This window comes from Pogona vitticeps, chromosome 3 (genome assembly GCF_051106095.1).
Source record: "Pogona vitticeps strain Pit_001003342236 chromosome 3, PviZW2.1, whole genome shotgun sequence".
Classification (NCBI taxonomy): domain Eukaryota; kingdom Metazoa; phylum Chordata; class Lepidosauria; order Squamata; family Agamidae; genus Pogona; species Pogona vitticeps.
This window is the reverse complement of record NC_135785.1, coordinates 29,357,771-29,382,162: the sequence shown is the minus strand read 5'-3', so window position 1 is coordinate 29,382,162 and position 24,392 is coordinate 29,357,771. Positions and strand designations below refer to the sequence as shown.

Sequence of the window (24,392 nt, the reverse complement as noted above, 5' to 3'; positions counted from 1 at the left end):
CTCTGCAGGAGTTTTCATCAGATTGGATGTATGGAATCTGGAGCGGTGCAAAAGAAACATAAAATTTCCAGAATCCGTGGCCTGCTGCATGGGCAATGTTTCATTCTTTAAAGTGAATTCCCCCCCCCCCAAAAAAAAAAAGTTGTGTGTGTGTATGCTTCAGATGAGTTTGGAAGTGATAGTTTTCAGATTTTGCCTGGGCACTGTGGATTCAAATGTCCTGCCCAGACCTGTCAGACAAAGAGTTGCCAGCGTCATATATTGACTGAATAACCACCAGGCCTGGGTGGTGGATAAAGAAGTAAGCGAGGCCACTATGACGCTGGATTGTCAGTGTGGAAGAAACTGGTATTACAGTAGAGAAGTGGGTTAAAGCAGTGGTCCTCAATGTTGGGCCTCCAGATGTTATTGAACTACAACTCCCAGAAGCCTTTGCCACCACCTCTGCTGGCCAGGGTTTCTGGGAGTTGAAGTCCAAGAACATCTGGAGGCCCAAGGCTGGGGACCACTGGGTTAAAGGATGATTTGAAGGCGCCTAGTACAATTTAATAACCAAAAACACAGGAAGAGGCCTTGTACTGAATTAGAACATTGGTCCCTCTAGCCCAGCATTGTCAACTCGGGCTGGCAGCATCCCTCTATCATTTCAAGCAGGATTCTTTCATTGCCTTACATGAAGATCCCTAGTACTCCCTCATCTAAGTAGTAACTAGGCATGTCCATGCTTAGCTTCTTAAATCACATACTAGTGTGTTCAAGATGGTAAAGTGGTAAAACAGAAAGAAAGAGACCTGCTGATAGGTGTATTTCTGGAGCTCTGGGCACAGAGTGATAATTTCAGAGAACAGCTTCCTTTCCTTGGACTCTTTCCAAGCAGAGTAAGTAGAAGAGGGTCCCCAAATGCAGCCCTTTTTCAAGGGAAGCACATATTAAAAAGGGCAAGGGAGAGAAAGACTGTCCAGAGTCTAGAATTACCTGACTGCACCACTACAAGTAAACTCCTTTGAATCCAATATTCAAAAATTAAGAATAAGATGAGGAAGTGATACTAAGTAATCAATGTGCCCTCATGACAATTGCTGTAGAAGTTACCAGCCATAATAATAACAGTAATGTGGTATACTAATCTTATATTTAAGAATAACTGTCCATTTGTGCAAGTTAAGGAAAATTGACAGCTACAAATGTTGGCCTCTGAAATTAAGGAAGAACGAGGAATGTAACACCGCTATTGGCTTCTGCATAGGGATGATCGCAGTGTTACACCTAAAAAGGCTAGAATGAACTAGGCAAAACCATGAATTTTCATAACATCACAGAAGCTTTATATTTGAATCCAGTAATGTAGCAGTAATTTATATAGCACTGGTGTTCACTGTGAGAAATGCAAACATTAACCATCCCCACAGCCACATCTCCTCCAAGGAAAATCCATCAATTAAGGCATCTGTGCAAACCCATCTCCACAAACCCAACGTAGCAGCTTTAATTCTTAAAGGTCTTTTGTTAAGCCAGTGGGTAAAATCCTGTTGCTTCATGCAGTGGTTCTCAAACTGGGGTAACTATATGTTCTTGTCCTGCAGCTCCTAGAAGCCTTCACCACCAGCTGTGCTGGCCAGGATTTCTGGGGGCTGCAGTCCAAGAACATCTGGGAACCCAAGTTTGAGAACCACTGGCTTAGTGTAGCAAGTCACACTAGAATAGGCCCACTGAATCAGTGGGGCTTTGATGAGCCAACTCCTCTTTACATTCTGTTGATTCCAATAGGCCCAATCTAGTTGTGACATACTGAACAACAGATAATTAATCTTAACTGCCCATTCAAGACTATTCATGATATAATATTGCAGATAAAGTCCACACATTCCCATGCAAACGCACACACACGGGGGGGGGGGAATACTGTTAGAATTGCAATGAAGCTTATGTGAAAGAATGAGAGAACAAGTGATACAATTTCTGCTAATCAAAAAAATCCATGGCTTCAACCTAAGAGCCCTGGTTCCGCTACAGCACTATCAGAATTACTTTCAAAGCCATTCCACAAAGTCCACATATGAGACGCCCCCTGGACTATAATGATATTTCCAAAATCCATACATGGTTTCTCTTTAGCCTTAAAAAAAATCATATGAAAATTAATTTCATTTATCATTTTAAAAAAAACGTGAAGGTTCCCATGGCTTTTCATTGTCAAACACCATGTGGTTGAGAAATGTGTCACGATTAATGAATGCAAGTGATTATTCTCTCCTAAATAAAAAAAATACATCCTTAACATAAGAATTTGTTCCACTGATGAGTTCATTGACCTAAAATCAATTTTCATCCAAATCCATCATCTACTAAATAGGAAATGAATCAGTAAGGCCCACACTTAGCTCTTTAAAAAAAAAAAAAAAAGTATTTCTGCATAGGTGGTGAGGATCCCCACCTTATAATTAATTAAAATGTGTTTTGATGTTTTAAAAAACATTTAGAAAATTGTCCGTGTGGTAACAGTGCTCATTTTCAGAAAGAATAAAAAACCTCCTCCTCATGTTGGTCTTTTCTTATAGCACAGGGGCTTACTATGGCATAGACTCAATTTTTCATTTGTTTCTAATTTTCTTTCTTTTCGTTTTCATATTCAGCTCAGCCAGGATGTTTACAGATTGCATGCTGTACGTGACCTTGTAGTAACATGTCAAAAATCTCTGACCGTAATTTATTAGGGCAGGATATTAGGTTAAATGTCAGTAAATCAAGAATATATTAAAGTAGCAGCAATTAGAGAGGGGAAAGTTCTATTATGTTTTCTAATCTGTCCTGGATTCATGTTTCTCCTCCCTGCTATCCTCCCTCCTATTAATAGTTTTGAACTATGAAAAGATTCTTTAAAAACAGAGTTATTGACTGAACAACCGTTTTTTTTCACCTTTAAAAAAAAACCTGTTTTGTTAACATATGAAATACAGACATCTAGTGGTCAAAGTCATGTACTTGACAAAGAAGGCTGAACCAAATGAAAAACACTCCAGTTATGATTACATTACTATTTTTTTTGTACTGAGCTAACTATGAAAAGAGAAAGTAGGGATGGAGTGAATCTAACTGAAAACATCTTTGCCATTTCATCCCTCTAGGTTTATGTTTCAGCTGATGTTTTCTCATGAAGAATGCAAGATAACTTTCATTCTGCATTTCTGAGAATTTTAGAATTTATCAGTTCCCACAAATAATTATTCACACTTGGAAAGTTGATTTTTAAAACTATTCCTTCCTTGTCATTGGAAAGTGTTTGAAAAGTAATTTGTTTTCTATTGCTCACTGTAATATTTTAAATGTTGAGTTGAGTCATTAAGAAGAACTGGAAATCTTGGTACAGGAAGGTAAATGTGACTACATAGGGATAAATGAAAATTTGTGAGATAACTATTGTGATTTGAACACAGCAGTTAAAGAGTATAGTTTTTATATAGTCACACTATATATAAAATGTGTATTTCTGCACAGAAATACAGGAGGATGAGCTTGATTGTCCCATTGAGGGCATCTGGATTAATAAAACTGGGGTGATAAATAAAATGAATGTGGTAGTTGAAGTCTGCTACCAACTGTCAAATCAAGGAGGAAAGAATGACACAGTAATTAAGATTTCAGTGATCCTGATATCTATTGGGAGGCAGTTCTTGCCAAATATGACCATTCCAAGAAATTTGATTGATAATTTTCTCCTACAAAAAGTGGAGGAAGAAACTGGAAGATTAACTACCCCAGATTCTAATCAACAGAGATTACTTAGAGCCTGTTTCTACTGTTGAAATAAACCAGCATAGGGATAGAGTTTTTTGGGTTTGTGCTAAAGTCATATTTCAATAATGCTTCAATGAAGTAATAGTTTAATTTTAAATCAGATGTGTTTTGATTAAAAAAACAGATTTTGATCATCATCCATTTGTGTAATGATAATCTTGGAACTGCTGATGGTTCAGCGTTAGGTCCTGAGAAGATATAAACATTTACTCCTACAAAACATGCTAACGTCTGAAAAAATGTCAAGGAAGTTGTAGAGATTTTCATTTTCCCAGTCTGTTCCCCCAGCTTTTTGTCTTGAATCTGAAATATTCCTTTTTCCATAACATTTGTTTTGGATTCTGGGACCCAATCCTCAACTAATGCAACATTCTATCAGGTGGAACTAGGGCAGTGATTTTCCATGACTGAATGGGGATTTAAATCCTGTTCACCAGAGTCCTAGTCTGTCACCTTATCCACTACAACACACCAGTCACACAGGAAAACCCAGATAATGAAAGACACATCTTAGAGTGGAAGAATTTCACTGCCATTTTACAATGAACCATGGGAAACTGGAAGAATTGTGTGGTTTATTGTGTTTTTAAATTGCATGTGTGTGCAATTTTGCCTCAAACGTCTTTTTCATTGTTCTTTAAGAAAGTTGTACAATAAGTTTGGTACGTACCTTGAGAGCCATGTTTCATATCCAGAAAACAAAACAAAACAAAATTCAAACCTATTCTGAGCCACACAAGCATACAAAAATAGTGATGTTTTCATTCCATTTGCAATAGAACAGAAATTTAATATTAGGTAATGAAATAATCCTTCACAAATTGATGCTCAGGCAAACTTTCTACAGGCAGAATGCCAACTTGCTATCCAGAATGTTCTTCTTAGAAGACAAAACACTGCAATTTTATGTTAGTTTTGAAATTTGGCATGTGCTTTCAGCTTACATGATTATTATTAATGAAGTTCACACAGGAAGCTGCAGTCACTGGGACCTCATCCTGTATTTCATTCAGCAAAGCACTGTTTATTTGGTAGAGAGACCCACAGCATCCTTCTCTGTTATCTTAGGCAGTTTAATTAGAAAGCATGACTGTCCAACATAGGAAATTATCAGAGAGCTAAATAATAGCTGGTGGAACAATCTGAAGCAGCACATTCTCATCAGTAAGTTATTATAATCATTGTAATTTTTTAAAAAAGGTCAAGCAAGACAATCATGTGCAAGAGGAATTAGCAGCTCCCCAGATAATTTGTTGGGAAACTGATGCTCTGACAACCATTTATAGTTGCTTGAATTTGTGCCCGTAAACAGATGCAGCTTTGCTCTGTTGGTGTTAAGGAGGTTTATTGTTACCATGGTTCCAGTTGAAATTTAGCATTTGTAGAATTAATTTGCACCAATCACATATATTTGTCCAAGATCCAGCAGCATGGAAGAAACAGGTTAGCATCTTTTTGTAGTAATGTTCAAAGCCCACAATTCCATGGCATGCAGTAGGACTGAGATTAAAATAATGTTTGCATGCTGTCAAGTTGATTCCAAGTTATGGCAAGGCTTCCTAGTATGGAATACCCAGAAGTGGCTTTTTTCCTTCTTTTGTGGGCAAGCTGAGACCATGTAACTTCCCCAAGACTACATATGCTGACCCTTCTCCTACATGGCACAGAGGGAAATCAGACTGCCAATCTCTGGCTCCACTGACTGGTGCGCCATCTCTCAGCCATCTGGGAGAATCAAGATTACACACCATTATATTACACAACTTCTCAAAGCCATTTAAAAATGTTTGTTGCCTGTTAGACTCTTCTTTTTTACTGGAGAAGGAAATCATTCCAAGTAACAAGTTGTGTATACCTTATTTGCAGTAACATATACTACAGGCTTCTTTTGCAGTTCTTTGATACTACTTTCAGAGGATTCTCTGGTGAAAGATTTCAGCTTCCTCTAAAGGAGGAATTGCTTTAAAGCCAAGCTAGTATATTCAGGCTGTGCCATGACATTTGGGAGTGCTATATACGTAGAAGGATATGTTACATAAGAGCTTGTTTTGCCAAGTAATTGCCAAAAACAGTATATCAACTATTTATTTTATTTATTTATTTATTTAATTTAATTTAATTTAATTTAATTTATACCCCGCCTATCTGGACTACCAGACCACTCTAGGCGGCTTCCAATAAAAAAATCAAAGAATGAAACACAGACAAGAACATGATAATTCAGTAAGAGTTGCAATGAAATAAAGAATAGGGAAAAGTGAGGAGAAAAATCAAGAGTTGGCTGGAGGGAAGGCCTGGATGAACAACCATGTTTTTAATTGGGTTTTAACGATGCCCAGCGTAGGGGCCACACAAATCTCCAGAGGGAGAGTGTTCCAGAGATGAGGAGCCACTGCCGAGAAGGCCCGGTTTTGTGTCTTCTGCTTCCGGGCTTCTCTCGGTGTCAGGCACCTCAGCCTCACCTCCTGACTCACGCAGGTGATCCGGGTAGACCTTGGTGGAAGCAGGCGTTCCACCAAATATCAAGGTCCTAAACCGTTTAGGGCCTTGTAAGTAAGCATTAAAACTTTGAAGTTGACGCGGAAACAAATGGGCAGCCAATGCAATGCGGCCAGCATTGGAGAATGTGTTGGTATTTTCTCACTCAGAGGAGTCTGGCCGTTGCATTCTGCACCACCTGAAGTTTCCGCATCAGCCTCAAAGGCAGCCCCATGTAAAGCACGTTACAGTGGTCTAATCTTGAGATTACAAGCGCATGCACCAAGGTAGTGAGCGCCCCTGTGTCGAGATAGGGCCGCAGCCAGGCAATCCGCCAAAGATGGAAAAAGGCGGTGTGGACTACCGATGCCACCTGCGTTTCCATGGTGAGTGTCGGGTCCAAATGTATGCCCAGGCTACGGACCCCACTCTTCGCGTCCAGGGTGACCCCCCCAAACGTGAGAAGTCATCCAAGCTGCCTACCACGGGGGTACCCACCCTCAGAACTTCCGTCTTGTCCGGGTTCAGCTTCAGCCCGTTCTGCTGCATCCATTGCAGTACGGCCCCCCTAGTGAGTGATTGAGCCAGTTGTAATACCTGTAATGCCTACAACAAGTGATGGAAAAACATTTACCACTTTCCTACCCCATACCCTACTTCGGCTTGGATAGAGAGGTGTGAAAACATTCTGCTCAGCATTTGTCGTGGTATTACAAACAACAAACCTATAAATCAGACTGGGGCATTTGGGTATAAAAGGGAATGGTGATATTAAACATATTTTGTGGCATATCGTGTGAGACTCAGAAGGGGGCGTCTGATTATCACTTTAGCCAAAAGAGCATTTTATCTGTAATTGTGAACTGATGTTCAAAACCAAGTTGGTTCTAATTATGGATGCCTCCAGTATTAATATAATGCCTTTATTAGGTCAACTAAAAGTTCATCAAAAATGCAAGCACTGGAGATCATAGAATCATAGAAAAATGAAATTGGATGGGGCCTACAAGGCCATCTAATCAAACCCCCTGCTCAGCGCAGTAATACTGTACAATCAAAGCATATCTGCCAGGTGATTATCTAAGTTTTTCATGAATACCTCCAGTGTTGGAGCACTCACCAACTCCCAAAGTAACTGGTTCCACTGTTGTACTGCTCTAACAGTTAGGAAGTTTTTCCTGATATCCTGAAATCTGGCTTCCTTTAATTTGTGCCCATTGTTGCGTGTCCTGCACTCTGGGATGATCGAGAACAGATCTTGCCCCTCCTCTGTATGACAGCTTTTCAAATATTTGAAAAGTGTTATCATATCTTCAGCCTTCTTTTCTCAGTGCTAAACATGCCCGATTCTTTCAGCCTTTCCTCATAAGGCTTGGTTTCCAGCTCCCAGATCATTCTTTTCACCCTCCTCTGAACTCGTTCTAATTTGTTAGCATCCTTCTTGAAGTGTGGTGTCCAGAACTGGACATAATGCTCAAGGTGAGGCCTAACCAGTGCTGAATAGAGGGGGACTACCACCTCGCAGGATTTGGAAACTATACTTCTATTAATGCAGCCTAAAATAACATTAGCCTTTTTTAAGGCTGGATTAATAGAAGTCACCAGCTCTCCAGATCACTAGATTACCAGCTGTCCTTGATGAGATATTACAACAAGCAGGGGATGGCAGGGGTATAATCTAAATGTTTAATTTCTCTGTAAGAAAATCCAGCTCCCTCTGCAACTTTATACCACCTGTGCAAGTAGCTTTTGGGCTTTCCTCTTTCTCTCTCCAAAATTCCAAATTTTTTAGTACCTAGTCCAATGCAGAGTTCTAAAGGACTCAAAAACTGATCTTTTCAATGATATTTTGGTGGATCAGTAATGACTTAGCTCTGTTTCTTCAACCTAAAGCCATTACAACTTAACATTGTCCACTCTTTCTCTATAATTAGCAAACAGCAAAAATTGCTGCTGTGAAAGACAAAATTCCATAATTTGCCTATCAGCGAAAAACAGAGTTCATGTTGACCACTTTAATGAGACCAAGTTGCATCCTGAACATAAACCTTTTTTGTTGAATAATCGGGGATTTCAAGAGGTGTCCACAATGCAGCCATCAGACATTTGTAGAGATGGAAAATGTCACTTGTTGGATGCCAAAAAGTAACACTTTCCATATCTGAACATTTATGATTATTTGATGGATTCATGAGAACAAATGATTCTCCAGCGTTAAGTGTCTTTCATGCATTGTCTAGAGAAATTTCACACTTTCTCTAGATTACTGATGACTTAAATGAAATGCATTGGGGTAGATGGAGAAATCACTATGCTACAGGGCTTTAAAAATAGATAAATCTTCATGTTTTATTGGAAAGAAAGGAGATAATTTAGTGCAAGGCATAGATTTCTTCAGAGCTGTCATGCTCCATCATATCTGTGGTAGCTGCCATCTTGATTTTCCACTTCAGAAAGAATGTGTTTCTACTTCAGTTGTTAAGCTTTTTACTTTCTTTCAAATTTTTCATACCAGTGCAATGGCTGTGAATTTTCTGAGGAACACATTTGATTGGTGCTACCTTTATGTTAGAATTTCCTTTGACTATAAAAATCCAATTTGGATCTTAGCCATGGTTCCTCAGTGCAGCTTAAATACTGCACCACCGGGCCTTTGTGCCTCAAAGTTATAGTGGATATCAAATAAATAAATGGCAAGGCCACACAGGTGATAAGGCTACAAATATATCTCACGATTGCCTTATCGTGAGAAAGTTACACAGATGTTACTGTCAAGGAATCCATAGTACCAAATAAAAATACTTAAATCAACAACCAGCAGAGGCAGTCACTGTTCCTTGTGGAATTAAATATGGGACACTTATATAGAACCAGACTAAAAGCTCTGGATCAGACCAAAGGTCTAGCTAATCCAGTATGCTGTTTCAAACCAATAGCCAACCTTATGATGCCAAAAAGTTCTCATGGAGGTCACAAAGATAATAAGCTTTCTCTACTATTTGCCCACACCAGATGCTGCCATTTATTGGCATATGGGTTCTAAACAAAGTAATTCAAAGACTTGTGGGTTCCAAATCAAGGTTTTTCTGTTCAGCGGACTGTTTCATTGTGGGGTCTAGATCACATTTGAGCAACTTATGGTGGTTCAGACTTTGTTGGCCAGGAACATGTCCGAGTGCTAGCCTCAATGTGCAGTGAGCTGAATTGCTAGAAAATTTACAGCAAGCAAGGTCTTTGGGGCCACAGGTAGGCCACCCCAATCTAGATGCAATCTTTCCCAAAATTGGGTCCCCTGATGTTGTTGAAAATAATTCCTATGGACGTGTTAGCTGGGCATGATAGGAGTTGCAATCCAACAGCATATGACGCCCAAGAATGGCAAAATATGAGTTCCAGAATCTTAATTCAAAGGCAGACCGACTTAAATTAGTGGAAAGCCATCAAAGTTCTTCAGAAGATGAACCTGTCTGTTAATGAGAAGGTCTTTTAAATACTACCAAGTTGGTTGGATAGCTCGGTGGTTTAGGTATCTGGCTGTGAAGCCAGAGATCAGGAGTTCGATTTTCCACTGTGCCTCCGGGAAGAACAGCCAGCCTTTATAGTCATGGGAAACCTGCAGAGCTCCAGGGCGCCCCTAAAAGAAGGAAATGGCAAATCCTGTGTATTCTCTACCTAGAAAAACCTAGAGAGAGTCACAATAAGTCAGAATTAACTTGACTGTATGCTATCATCATCATCATCATCACCACCATCACCACCACCAAGATTCTGCAACATCTCTGAATATTTCAAAAACCTAAACTTGAATCCCAGGCAGACAGTTTAATGAAAGATTGCTAGACTAGCAATATCCCAGTCCCTAAGACTGAGGGGAAATACCTGAAACCAAGAAGCAGGAAATTGGAATGTCACAAGGGCATGGCTTTAGGATAATTGTAGGTCCTTGTGCTGCCACAGAAATGAATCAAGAATGGCTAGCATGGGAGAGTTAATGCTACATGTCAGAACAAAGAAAGAAAGAAACCTTGAAAATTTTTCTCCTTCAGCACTCCTCTCCCTGAGATCTGTCTCCATGACTGCAGATCCAAAGAAATGTAGCCAAGCCCTGAAACCCTAGCCAATGGCCTGAAGCATGGCAAGCTTCATATGTTGCCTTCTTTCTTAAAGACATAATACATTGTTTGGAGGAAAGTTTTAACAGCTGTAGTATGAGATGCTCGACAATTTTTGTCCAGTCATGTTCGACTCTAGGGGGCGGTGCTCATCCCCGTTTCCAAGCCATAGAGCCAGCGTTTTGTCCGAAGACAATCTTCCGTGGTCACAGGGCCAGTGCGACTTAGACACGGAACGCTGTCACCTTCCCACCAAAGTGGTCCCTATTAATCTACTTGCATTTTTCCATGCTTTCGAACTGCTAGGTTGGCGGGAGCTGGGACAAGCAACGGGAGCTCACTCCGTTGCGTGGATTCGATCTTACGACTGCTTGGTCTTCTGACCCTGCAGCACAGGCTTCTGCGGTTTAGGCCGCAGCACCACCACGTCCCCCATGAGATGCATAAAATGATTTACCAATGTTAACCCTTTTATGCACCCCATACTAGAGCACACAATATGGCATGGACAGAGGGAAGCAGCTAACAACATACTTTCAGCTGACCTCGTGAACTCACTGTGCACATGGACAAATTGTAAACACACTGATTTTTATACAACAAATCTGGGACCTTGCAAAAAGCTGCCAGTACCCATGGTTTAATGGGACACAGAGACATGCCCATGTTGTTGTTGTTGTTGTTTAGTCACTTAGCCTGTCCGACTCTTTGTGACCCCATGGACCAGAGCATGCCAGGCCCTCCTATCTTCCACTGCCTCCCAGAGTTGGGTCGAATTCATGTTGGTTGCTTCGATGACACTGTCCACCCATCTTGTCCTCTGTCGTCCCCTCCTCCTGTTGCCTTCACACTTTCCCAACATCAGGGTCTTTTCCAGGGAGTCTTCTCTTCTCATGAGATGGCCAAAGTATTGGAGCCTCAGCTTCAGGATCTGTCCTTCCAGTGAGCACTCAGGGTTGATTTCCTTTAGAATGGATAGGTTTCTTCTCCTTGCAGTCCAGGGGACTCTCAAGAGCCTCCTCCAGATTCCTTCTATTAAATTCAGTTTGTGGTGTCATGATTGAAAGTGAGGAAAGGGAAAGAAGAACTGAGAAAGAGATGAACTGGTAGCAAAATAGAACAAGAGAACATTTTATCTTAGAAATTGAGTTTTCAAACTCCATTCCGTGGTCTCAGCACTGCTAATTTCAGATCTAGGAAAGAGAAAGTGTGTAAGAGAAAGGACAGTAAGTGTAGAAAAGGACAGGCTTCCTGTAGTGCTCTTTTAAGAAGGAGGGCAATGTCTATTTGCTTTTTAAAGTCCCCCACACATTCTCTTCTGGGTGCTGCCTTTGAAAGCCAATGGTGACTTTCTTCTGGTGTTTGCGAAAGGGGGAATTAGAGACAGCCACTCGCCGGCCAGAGCCCCTATTCCTTGCTTGAACCTGACCCTGCTTTTTGCATTTACCTGTTGGCAGGAATGAGCTTTTCCCAGAGAACCAGAAACACATAAATACCAGCATGGATCTGGACAAGGATTAGGTTGAAGTACTTCCAGAATGGCACAGAATAGCTGGCCACCAGTCTGTGTGCCCTTATTTGGGTATGGTGAAATTTGGAGGAAGATGCATACACCTAATTACTATCCTTACTATTTACACAGGAATGGCACTCAAAGCAGCAACAAGAAGTATACAATTGCTTCAAGCAAATATTTCACCATCACTGAAAAACTATGTTACCACATTGCTTTGGCTTGAATTTACTTGAAGCACAGTGAATTGGCTTATCCAAAGTCAGTAAAGCCAACATGCTTGCTAATCAGACACAAATTAGCATTTGGCAAGAGGTCCATGTAAAGCTCTGATATGCTAGTTTTTGAATGCCAAAATATTTTGTCCTCATTAATAGCTAGAAAACCTCCATGATCCAAGATGACCTCTTAAATGATTCACTAAAAACATATTTTGTTCTCTTATTTGTCTTGGTCTCCGAAGAGCAGCCAAAACATATCCTGTGAAAGAAAGTCATTTGTATGTTTACAGTATCTATCTATAATATAACAGAAACGGAACACCAAGATACACGGAAACTAACAGTTATGCTACATTTAGTGTTTATATTGATAAGATAACACTGTGCAAGGAACAACATTTCATTTCTTCTTAATGACATAATGTCCAGGTTTCTAAGGTCAGTCATTACGTTTAAAGACTGGATTATACTCCATTTTTTTCCTTGAATTTGAAACTATTTAAAACTATTACATTTACATGGAAAATTTTGATCTGAGGACAGTTGGATGGGTTTGATGTGTGTGCCAGGAGCTTAAGGACATGGGGCATGTTGGCTTTTCTTCACATTTTTGTTGTATATACAGTGAAAGCCAATGGTGGTGGTGGGACCATCAAAACGTTAGATTCTACTTCTGATCTATGTGCATACATGAGAGTGCCCAAATGTCTGGGGCTATACATTTTGCAACTCTGCTCAGGCTTTGAGAGAAATGAATGTAAATTGACAGAAGAACTTAATGTTTTTTACTGCTCCACAATAAATTCACTGTCTCCGTACAAGTGGAAAAGGCATCTGACAAAAAGTGACCTATGAACTGGATTTGCTAACAAATTTTAATCAAAATTTAATGAAATTTAATCAAAAACCCCACAGGAACCTTATAATGAGTGACTTCATCTCCTCCTCTAACTGAAAATGAGGTGTTGAGTACCAATAGGATTGGATCCAAAATGAGCCCACTAACAAACAAGGTTGAATATCCAAGATTTGCAAAAAATCTTTTTCAAAATGGAGAGGGACTCAAAAACCAGTGAAAACTGAGCATGCTCAATAGACATGGAATGTTGATCATTCTTTGAAAAAGAAGAACAGATGACTAAGGGATGAAGCTGTAATACCCTGTATGAGCTTCTTGTAGCATATCAAATCCCATAGGAGGGCATGGCTAGCTAGTTATCAGTATCTGGCAAAAGATGACAATATGCCACAACATTATCTTTGCAGCAAGTGCCTGTTCCCTAAAGCTGTGTTCTGGATCTAGGTAGCAGATTCTGTTGTGTAGACAATTCAGTGCCCTGATCCAAACCACACCTTCCTGGAAAAGTCCCATGTCAATAACCTCATCGTTTAAGAAGGAGTACAATAAAGCATAAAATATATCCAAACCAAAGTTACTGGTTATTTTTGTCATATTATTTTCCTGCACACATACAATACATATTGTGATGAAAGGAAATTATTGATTTGGGGTACGACTGCATGATAGTTTATCCCACGGTTTGTGCCAGAGTCGACATGATTAAATTATATGTGTTTTCTGTTAATGACACGACATACAGTACAGCTAATCACAAGTACAACTGGTCTTTTTCATGGGCATTCATTGCTTTTTGTTCAACAGAGGCTAGTGTTTTTTGTAGAGTTTCTGCTTCCATTACTTCTTTGTCTCTTTGTTTCTATACTGCTTTGTTCCCAAAGGGAAGTGTCCTAGGATAACATTGACCATGGGGGCATAACAGCTTTTTCATTATTCATTTGTTTATCACATTTTTATGCTGCTTTTCTCCTGGTGAAGGGATTGTGTGAAATTGCAGTGCTTATCTGACATAGCAATGCATTGGAAAGGCATGATTTAAAAATTGTTCAAAGGAAAGGCAAGAGGTGCTCACTTAAAAGGGATGCTCTCCCACTTCAGTGGCTTACTGCATGTCACCAGAGGGTGTGTGCCAGTATAACAGAACATCCCCTTCAAATGAGTATATTTTTTGTCTCCCCTGAGCAGTTTCTTAATTATTATTTTAATTATTATTATCCAATTTAGTGCTACATCAGTTAAGTACCACAGTGTCACAAGTTGCTATATCAATCTGGTGCTATGTCACTTGGCAAAAAAAAAATCACAAGAAATGGGGAAAACAGAGAAATATGGGCAACCTGTGATCCCAGTGAGAATTATAGCAGTTTGAGGTGCAGATCTGGACTCTTGCCCCCCAGGATGATTAAACATTCCATGTGAACAACAACAGCAATTGAACTGCCAGATGAAACATTTGGAAGCCATAAATCAGGCAGAGGATCTGAGCACAGTCCTACCAATTCCCTTCCACACTTCTTCCCATTTCTTGTTTGTTAACTATGATGGATAGCTTGCTTTATCTTTGCATCCCATTCCTTTTAAATATATGAAATATATGAGCTGCTCAGATAGGAAATACTTCTTATTTCATTGAATGCTCCTTGCTGGGCTCCTTTCCAAGTGCACTTTTTCTTCATTTTGCAGTAGGAGTATATGAAGCTGCCTTAATACAGATCAGGCTATTTGTCCATCTACCCAAGTGAGAAAGCTTAGAAAAGTTAGATTACAGCTCCTAGAAATTCACTACTAGCATATACTGGCTATGGGATTCTTAAATCGGTAGTCCAAAAATGAACTTCTCCAGATTCTGATTGGGCGGATCATATCCCTCCACTCACAAGTCCATCAATGCTTTATAATTGGTGATACCAGCTGTGACTATTTGCCTCTGCTCATCCACTTATCTATGAGCCAGAATCTGTGCCAGGGCAACCTAAAAATAGGTCAAGTATCTGGGTTGTAATACAGGGAGATATTGCTATAATCTGGAATTTAATTGATCACTGTGTCTTAAATATCTGTCAATGAGGAAATGCAATGGTAAAGCAAAAATAATTACCTTGGGTTTTGTTTTTATTCCCTCAGATGAGCTTGGTATAAGTTTTCCAAAGAGCCTCCAACTGAAGTAATCAAGATGGTTGTAAACGCCTCAGCAGAACAGACGGTTGAAAGAGTCCACGTTGAATGTTCCTCACTGGGAAGACACAACTATATAGTGATTATGGTTCCAACTGTTTACACAATTATCTTCCTCATAGGTATCTTCGGAAACAGCTTGGTAGTGATTGTCATTTTCTTCTACATGAAGCTGAAAACAGTGGCAAGTGTCTTTCTGTTCAATTTAGCCCTGGCTGATTTGTCTTTCCTCGTGACTTTGCCATTGTGGGCATACACCACAGCCATGCAGTATCGCTGGCCTTTTGGCAACTGCTTGTGTAAGATAACTTCAGCAGCAGCAACCTTCAACCTATATGCCAGCGTGTTTCTCTTGACATGCCTCAGCATTGACCGTTATATGGCAATAGTGCATCCAATGAAGTCCAGGCTTCAGCGCACAATGCTCATTGCCCGGGTAACTTGCATTATCATCTGGCTCATGGCAGCCCTTGCCAGCTTGCCAGTTATCATGTACCGTAGTGTCTACTTCATTGAAAATGAAAATATAACAGTATGTGCTTTTCGTTATGAGACCCCTACCAACACAACCAACAATGCCACTGTCCAAGTTGGATTAGGGTTGTCCAAAAATGTGCTGGGATTCTTGATCCCCTTCGTGATTATTTTAACCAGCTACATATTAATCTGGAAGACCCTGAAAAAGGCTTACCAGATTCAGAAAAACAAGACCAGAGGAGATGACATTTTTAAGATGATTGTGGCTATTGTCCTTCTTTTCTTTTTTTCTTGGATCCCCCATCAAATATTCACATTTCTCGATGTGCTGATTCAGCTGCGTGTGATTGTGAATTGTCACATTGTTGATATTGTGGATACAGCTATGCCTTTCACAATCTGCTTGGCTTACTTCAACAACTGCCTCAACCCCGTCTTTTATGGCTTTTTTGGAAAGAACTTCAGAAAATATTTCCTTAAGCTTCTGAAATATATCCCTCCCAGTGTCAGACATTCTAGCCTGTCAACAAAAATGAGTTCCCTTTCCTATCGGCCTTCAGAAAACTTAATCTTGACTACCAGAAAAAAAAGAACTTTAGATGTTGAGTGACAGCTTAGTGTGGCCAAATCAGCATTTCTTTGGCCACCGCTTGGCCAGAATGCAGATGCTCATGAACAGCTTAAAAGTGTTAAACCATCTGAGACACATCATCCTCGTGTGAAATGAACAGTAGAGTTTCGTTCCATATTCTGGCAAGGATTGTTGTTTGTTTACAACAAGGGTTACTGAGAGAAAGTAGGCAACTAAGTACATCATCTGACTTTTTAGTTCCAAAGCTTGTGGGGGAAAGAATATATAGTAGAGTTGAGAAGAACATGAAATGTGTAGAAAACCTTGGTCGTACTGCATATTTCATTCTGTCACATCTGTGAGATTGGCTTTGAACTTGGGAATGCAATTCTGACCTTATCTTACAGGGCATTACACACCAGAGTGTAATAAAGAAGTCTTGTTTTCAGAATGTAAAGTAAAAGTCAGACTTTCTTTTCAAAATGTGAATTGTACATCTTTGCTACTTGAGTGTAATCAAAATCTACCTATACTACGGTCTCATATAAATACATAAAGCCCATTCCCATGTCAGTAAGAAACTGAAGGCTGTCAGAACTGGGCCAGCCGACACTTGCAGAACTATGAGATTTTAAAATAAGACAGAAGTATGTACATATGAAATAGCATGATCCTATATTCGTGTACAATTTTTTCATTCTCACATAATATCTGTTACATATAGCTACATGCAACACATTCAGAATATAGCACGGCATTATAAGTGTCATTAGAAACTGTTACATTCTGCAGATCTTTTCACCTATAACATTTATGGAGCCATGAGCAATTATTTTCATATATATGCTTTGTGATACGTTTCCCATCAGAACTAGAAAACCAGTTCAGCCACCATTCCCCCCAAGTTGCAAACACATTATTCCACCTCAGTGTCTTTTTAAGGACAAAGCCAGGATAAAAATATTTTTAATAAATAAATAACTAATTCCAGGGGAGTGAAACAGTTCCCAACCATAGGAACAAACTATGACATTATTTAGCTACTTTATCTCACATTACTGAATGTCACCATGCATTTGGATTTATAAGGGCACCAAGAAGGGATGTGACTCTTGCAGTCTCTCACTCTCTGAGAGAACAGGGGAAATTCCAATTTTCCCCCCTCACAAAAAGATTACTCTGCATACCTTTTATTCTTGTCAGGTTTCTTGAAAATTTTACAGTTACTTTTTTCTGGAAGGAATACTAAGCTGTGTAGGTTTATTGCAATTCCTGAATAGAATAACATCTTTCCTATGCAGGATTCACTAAGAAAGTAAAGAAAAAACACCCGACTATGCAGGATTATTACAATTTCTGTGGCAAATGGCATCCTGCCTGTACAGGATTCACCAGAGAAGGCATCAAGCTGCCCATGATCTGGCACTGTCCTATGTTGAACAAGAGGTGAACATGAAAAAAAAACACACACACACAGGAAGCTAGGAAATTTCTTCACTGCAGTGCTAAATCTTCACATGGTTTGGCTTTAAAAAAATCACCTAGGAGAAATGTTTGAGTACACAACACAGCCATGGAAATGTGTTATGTATCTCCATGCAGTGGTACCTCGACTTATGAACATAGGAATGCATTGAAAACCATTTAATCCGTTCCGGCTGTTTTTCATTCTTATGTCGAGGCACTGTTCGCAAGTAGAGGCATTAGTTCCCATAGGAACTAATGCAAAGCCAGTTAATCCGTACTCTACCACTAGGGAAAGATTTTTTTATTTATTTTTCTTCTTTTGTCCTAAGATTAACTTAGGTCAAAAAAAGGGCAGGAAAGGTTGTTTTTTTTTCAGTCGTAAGTCGAAGCTCCATTTGCAAGTCGAAGCAACACTTTGCGAACGTAGCCGTTCATAACTCGAAATGTTTGTAAGTCAAGATACCACTGCATTTTTTTAATGGTCATGCGTAGAGAAATTTTTTGGTCAAACAGGTGTTCAACGCTTCCCAGCTCTACCTCATCAGGCAGGCACCCACTCAGAGGCAGCATCCAGAGGGGGCAGGGTAGGGAAGTGCCGGTCACCTATTCAGCTGAAAAGCGAACTGGCATGAAATGCCAGTTCGTGCCCATTTCTAGTCATGAGAAGCATACACTGGAGTTTCTCTATGCAGTGGGACTGAATCAAGCATGGGCCCATACAGGAAGGGAGCTCTCCTTCCTCAGGCAGAATAGTGAAATGCCAACTGAGATTTCTCCCTCTCACAAAGAAGCCCTACAGATATGCATTGGTATTCTCATAGAGCCATTTCACATGACCACAATTTGTGCCATAGGTATGGGTAATACATGTACAAGGAAGAGAGATGTGAAGATAGTTATTGTGTGATACTCATTTCTATCATGTTCACTGGAAAACAAATGATAGCAGTCTCAGACATGGCTATTGAATGAATTCTGTATTGAACGCTGTGTTACTGTATGTAGTAGACTATGTGGTCAGAGTGTTGAACGGCTCCATGCCAGTGTCTTATGATTTCATTACATATTAATTCACACATGAACAGGTTGAGCATATCTCTTTATTCTCACGTAAGTGATTGAAGGAAGAAATCCAGTGCTGTGAAAAATCCTTTAAACATACACAACACATTCACCAGAATTACCTGTTGGCTACCATTGAAATTGTCAATACTAATTATTACTTCCCACTAATAAGATTTTTTCATGTGAAAGCCATGTTTTTATTTTATTAGTAAAAAACAGAAGTACTAGAAGTATTAGTATGCGTTTTTATTCATATCTTTATTTCAAAGTTTTTAGTGACTTAATGGGCAGACCACATGCCAATATGGTATATCAAATACACAGAGATCTGGGTAATGCATGAATGCTCCCCCTCAACCTGTGCATCATTGTTCCTTGTAATACAGACAATGATTTTCTCTTCTGCTGGTGGAATTCTTTTTAAATATTTGCTTGCTCATGTTGTAAATAGAGGTATTTATTTCTATTTATTGTATAATAAAGCTTTATCTGAGTCAAGTTTCATTTTCTCATATCTTGGATGTAACACTCAAAACAAAAATTGAGAAAGTGCAATCAATTGGTGGTACAATACAAATCAATGACTTTTGTTAATTTTGTGCTGGTGATTTCACATTTGTTTAGAAGCACTGAAATTAGTAATTCATTCAAGCTTTATACAAGTTTCCTGTGGTTGTTGCTTTTCCTTGAACACGTTAACCTACGTGTACTGTACATAAGAACAGTAAATACGTTCATATTAAAAGATTGAAAGTTGAATTTGACAACTGATACATGTGCCATCAAAAGTTCATGGAATACTCTTGTCTGTAATTTCTTATATTCTGTGTGATCTATTTGTTTTGTCTGGTGGTAAAACCTCTAACACAATACTGCCTGTAACACAGATTCTGTATTGATGAAAGCTGTGAAAGACATGGTCTATCTGTTACATTGGTACTTCAAAGCATTGTCATAATTGTTCTTGTATCTGTATTATTATGCTTCATGTTGTAAATTAACCTCAAAACCCCATAATATTAGCTAAGAAAATCAAATGTTCAGAATCTGATAACATCATTCTTCGGAAAGTTAGCAACGAAGAGTGATGTAGTACAGCCATGCACTCTTCTGTTCATAAATGAAAGTTCTCCATTTGTTGATTTACTTGGTTTACTTTTTTTAAAGCCATAATTAATTGACTTAAGTGGAAATCCATTGGAGCTGACTAAATTTCGTATATCTATTGGCATAACTGTGCACCTAAGGCATGCTGGGCAAAGTGCAGCTTTCCAGTTGTTGCCCAACTGCCCTTCACATCAACCCCTGGCAAGCATTGGATTTCGAGTCCAATGAAGTCTGGAGGAGTGCACTTTGTCCATCTCTGACATAAGAGACTACTGAATGGGAATATAATGGTACAATTTGTGCCCATCGTTATGTCAGAATCACAAAAGAGTTAATTTAGTCCACAGACCTATCTACATATTGAATGTTGCTCAAATCCCAGAATGACTTGAGATCAAGGTACCTGAAAACCTAGATCAAGGCTGTCTTCTCCTATCTGTTTCTAACTACTCAAACCTTAAGGTCATCAAAGGCTCTACTCCTTTGAGTGCATAAAGGGACAAAGATAACCTCAAGAGAGGGGGCTATTTGTGGTAATCACACCCTGATTAGGGAACAACCTTCCACAGAGATTTGTATGGCATCAGCCCTGTAGTCTTGCAAACATAAGCTGAAGATCCTTCTGCTCACCCAGGCTTTTTAAGTAACTCATATAGTCTAGGCCTCTCAATTTTAAAGTTTGTTTTTTAAAATATATATATATATTGGGGCTGCAGGAAGTTAGGCTTCTTCTTCTTCTTCTTGGTTACTTTTGATGCTATGGTTTTCCATTTGATTCTGTATCCAAATTGATATGACTTTTTTCTTTAATTGCCAGCCTCCCAGAGAACTGTGGGTTAAGGGACAGCACACAGTCCTCATAAATAAAACTAGCCGTTGAATGAATTTAGCAGAAACACATTTGAACTGGAAAACCCATAAACAGAGAGAAAGTGGGTTTTGAAAGTTAGCCTTTTAACAAACTCCTCATTAACACTGTTCACTAATAGTCAACTAAAATGTAGTTTCTGAGCTATAAAAACCACAGGCTTGAAACCTATAATTATGTGATGGTTACTGCAGTATGTCATTCTTTGTTGGGCCACATGTGGAGTCTAACCAGTTAATATGTCTTCATGTTTGTCTGGAAGAGAGTGAAAGTAACACCTCAATTTCAGTTGTTACAAGAAAAAAGGGTACAGTTTAAAATAACATGGTTTGCCATGAACATGTAAAGTGGCCAGCAGACATATTACTGTATAAGATGTCTTCAATGTTACACTTTCTGTTCAAACAACTACCAAATTGTGTAACATTTTATCATTCATATAGTCATGGAGTCACATAAGAACAATTATTCAACAGTATAGTTTTAATCATGTGTCTATTATATGGGTAGTGTCAGTTGTGCAATATATTTTGTGTCAAGAGAAATGGTTGTCAGAAAGACAAAGGGCTAGATCCAATTGTTACTCCCAAATAAGTACGCCTATTGCACACATTTGTTAAATCAACATTTATGTAAAAAGCATTGATTTAATGAGTCCACTGTAGTTGAGACTAACAACTGGATGTAACTGCATTAACAAATTTAAAATGTTTCTCTGATGAGAAAAATAACAAATAGTGATGTCATTAACAATTATAGGATGAGACGTTGAGAAGTTTCAAATGAAAATTAATTTCTTACACTTTACTGAAGGTTGCATGCAGATTCTGTTATTAGCTGAAGCTATTGATTATTTAAATATGCAGAATATGAGGTTCTGAGACACACTTTTGACCATTCATTCTTGACAAACATAAGGCTGTCCAAATAAATTTTAGCATATTTTCAATGAATTCTGATGATTGATTGGCAAAATCTATTAATATATGAATAAAAACTACTGTAATTTGGAAGAAAATTGCATGATTTGATTACAGGTGATACTAAAGATATACATCAAAGTGGGAGCTATCTTAGAAATGTTTCCAATAGTGTGTGAGAGGAAAAAGTGTGTTATTTTTATGTTAGAACCTGCAACATATATTGTTGTGCAAAAATATTTTTCCAAACATGCCAAATTAATTTGCATTTTTAATGTGGAGCTAGAGGTTGGGCATTCCGTGTCTAGTCACGCTGGCCACGTGACCACGTAAACTGTCTACGGACAAACGCTGGTTCTACGGCTTGGAGACGGGGATGAGCACCGCCCCCTAAAGCCAGGCACGACTGGACTGAATGTCAAGGGGAACCTTTATCTTTACCTAAAGGTTCAGAGTTTGATTCCCTACTGTGCCTCCTTGACAGGGGCTGGACTCAATGATCCATTGGGTCCCTTCCAGCTCTGCAGTTAAAGATTATTATTGTTACATGTCCTTCGAAATAAGTCATGAGAAATTGGTGTGGAAACATCCAATTTCTGTAGTGGTCCATGAGAAATTGTTATAAATAAAGGTCCTATTTAAATAATGGTCAAAAGATACACACACACTTACAGACTGCATATCTTTCAAACCAAATGAAGTTCTTTCCTCTGCATGTTTTTGCTGTCCCAGGCAAGCTGCGACAATGGAGATTATCAAGACCCACTGAAGTGCTTTACATGATAAGCGAGTTGTTATTTGGCTTAGTGGCTCATTTGTTGTCCAAGCCTGATGTAGCAGTACAAGTAAAAATAGGAAAAAAGAAAAACTGACATATAAACTGGTAATGTTTAGTACATTCTTGTATTTTATTTATGATCAACACAGACTGTTTGCTTTTCAGCCAGGGTGAAAGAGCAAACATTTTCTATCTATATTGAATTGTCCGTAGATTTAAAAAATGGAGTAGTTTGCACTTGTGTAGGGCTTCACTGCTGTGCATCAAAAACTCTTGAAATGTCACTGTGGCCATGGAGAACAAGCTGTGAAATATGAACTTTGGCAGGAAAAAAATTTATATTTCTGTAAAAAGGAGCCTCTGTGTTATGTATATTGCCTTTTTCCCAAGAGAAGAATAGATTACGATATTCTTCTCCAGACTGATGCCTTTTGTTGGCCATGCTGGCTGGGGATAATGGGAATTATAAACCAGCATATCTGGAGGGAACCAGGTGAAGTAAATGGATGATGGTGAAGTTGGTTTAAGAGCTGTAAACGATGTTCTTGCTTGTTATTTCTTGTGACAGAAGATTTGCTTCTTTCTGTTAATGACCCAGAGTTTAACTCTTCTCTGTAAATCTTAAAAGAATTTGTAAAGGCTCTGCAGCCCAACTGAGAAAGAATGTGCTGCTTGAATAGCATTCATTGATATAGTATAAGCATAATTCCCTCATCTTTATATGAACATGTATGGGTGTGAAAGCCGGGCACTTAAGAAAGCTGACAAGAGGGAAAATGTTTCATTTGAAATATGGTGCTGGAGGAAGGTTTGATTGCCAGAAAGACAAACAAGTGGGTCAAATCAAAGCCTGAACTATCTCTGGAAGCAAAAATGTTAGAACTGAAGCTGTTCTACCATGGATACATCATGAGAAGACAGGATTCCCTGGAAAAGGCAATAATGGATGGAAGTCAGCAGGAAAAGAGGAAGACCAAATATGATGAGATGGACTGATTCCCTAAAAGACAGCAATAGCTGAGCAAGACAGCTGAGGACAGGACATTTTGGAGAGTGCTTATTCATAGGGTCGCCCTGAGTCGGAGGTGATTTGATGGCATGCAACAACAGTGGATTTATTGAAATAAGCACAACTTATTTTGAAACTAAGCAAGTCTTTTTGAGGGAATTCTAATAATCATTTTTTGTAAATCATAGAAGTCATGGTGCATGATGTTTATTCAGCTGCAATCCACTATGATGCATCACTCTTCTGTCTGTGCCTGGGCTGACTGTAATGTCAGTTGCAACAAATAAAAATAAATAAACTATGCTTGATAGCAAAGCTGGCCTTTAAAAATATTATGTATTCTCTACATTTATATCCCACCTTTCCTCCAATGAGACAGTGTTACTTAGATTTCCTCCTCCCCAATTTATCCTGCCAACAATGAATCCAAACTACATTACCCAGAAGCTCCTAGAGTAGTGGAGTTCTTGGAGTTGTTACCCACCCCCAAAATTACACAACACTGGCTGACTGTTGGATACAAAAACAATTACATATCCATGTAATGAGGTGCATACCTACTAGGGATTTTTGATTTCCTGGACAACAAATCCCATCATCATCATCATCATCATCATTATATTTAAATATAATATATAATTATATATAATATATATATATAAATATAGTTGTGTATATTTTAACTTTTTTTTTGTAGTGTTGTCCAGTTTTACCTTGGGGAAGAGCACCTCATTTCGTTGCACCCACTTGTGAGCGCAATGACAAATAAATTTCTTATGTCTTATGTCTTATGTCTTATATTTTTTGTTGTTTGTTGTTGTTGTTGTTGTCATAATGTGGTCATCATTATTTATTTATTTATATAATTAATTAATTTATATCCCACCCATCTAGACTGAAGTCTACTCTTGGCAGCTAATAACACTCAAGAATAATAAAAAATAAAACAACATTAATACAATTGAAAATAGCAAATA

General features: G+C 38.9%; 1 protein-coding gene across 1 annotated transcript in view; it reads left to right on the top strand.

The window, feature by feature from the left end:
* The window catches only part of AGTR1 (angiotensin II receptor type 1), a 57,042-nt gene extending 37,811 nt beyond the window's left edge, over positions 1-19,231 (top strand). The window contains exon 2 of the mRNA XM_020781855.3: positions 15,103-19,231. Coding sequence (XP_020637514.1) covers positions 15,152-16,240 — 1,089 coding nt within the window. The 5' untranslated portion in view covers positions 15,103-15,151 and the 3' untranslated portion in view covers positions 16,241-19,231. The remainder of the gene's footprint in view (positions 1-15,102) is intronic.
* The last annotated feature ends 5,161 nt before the right edge of the window (positions 19,232-24,392 follow it).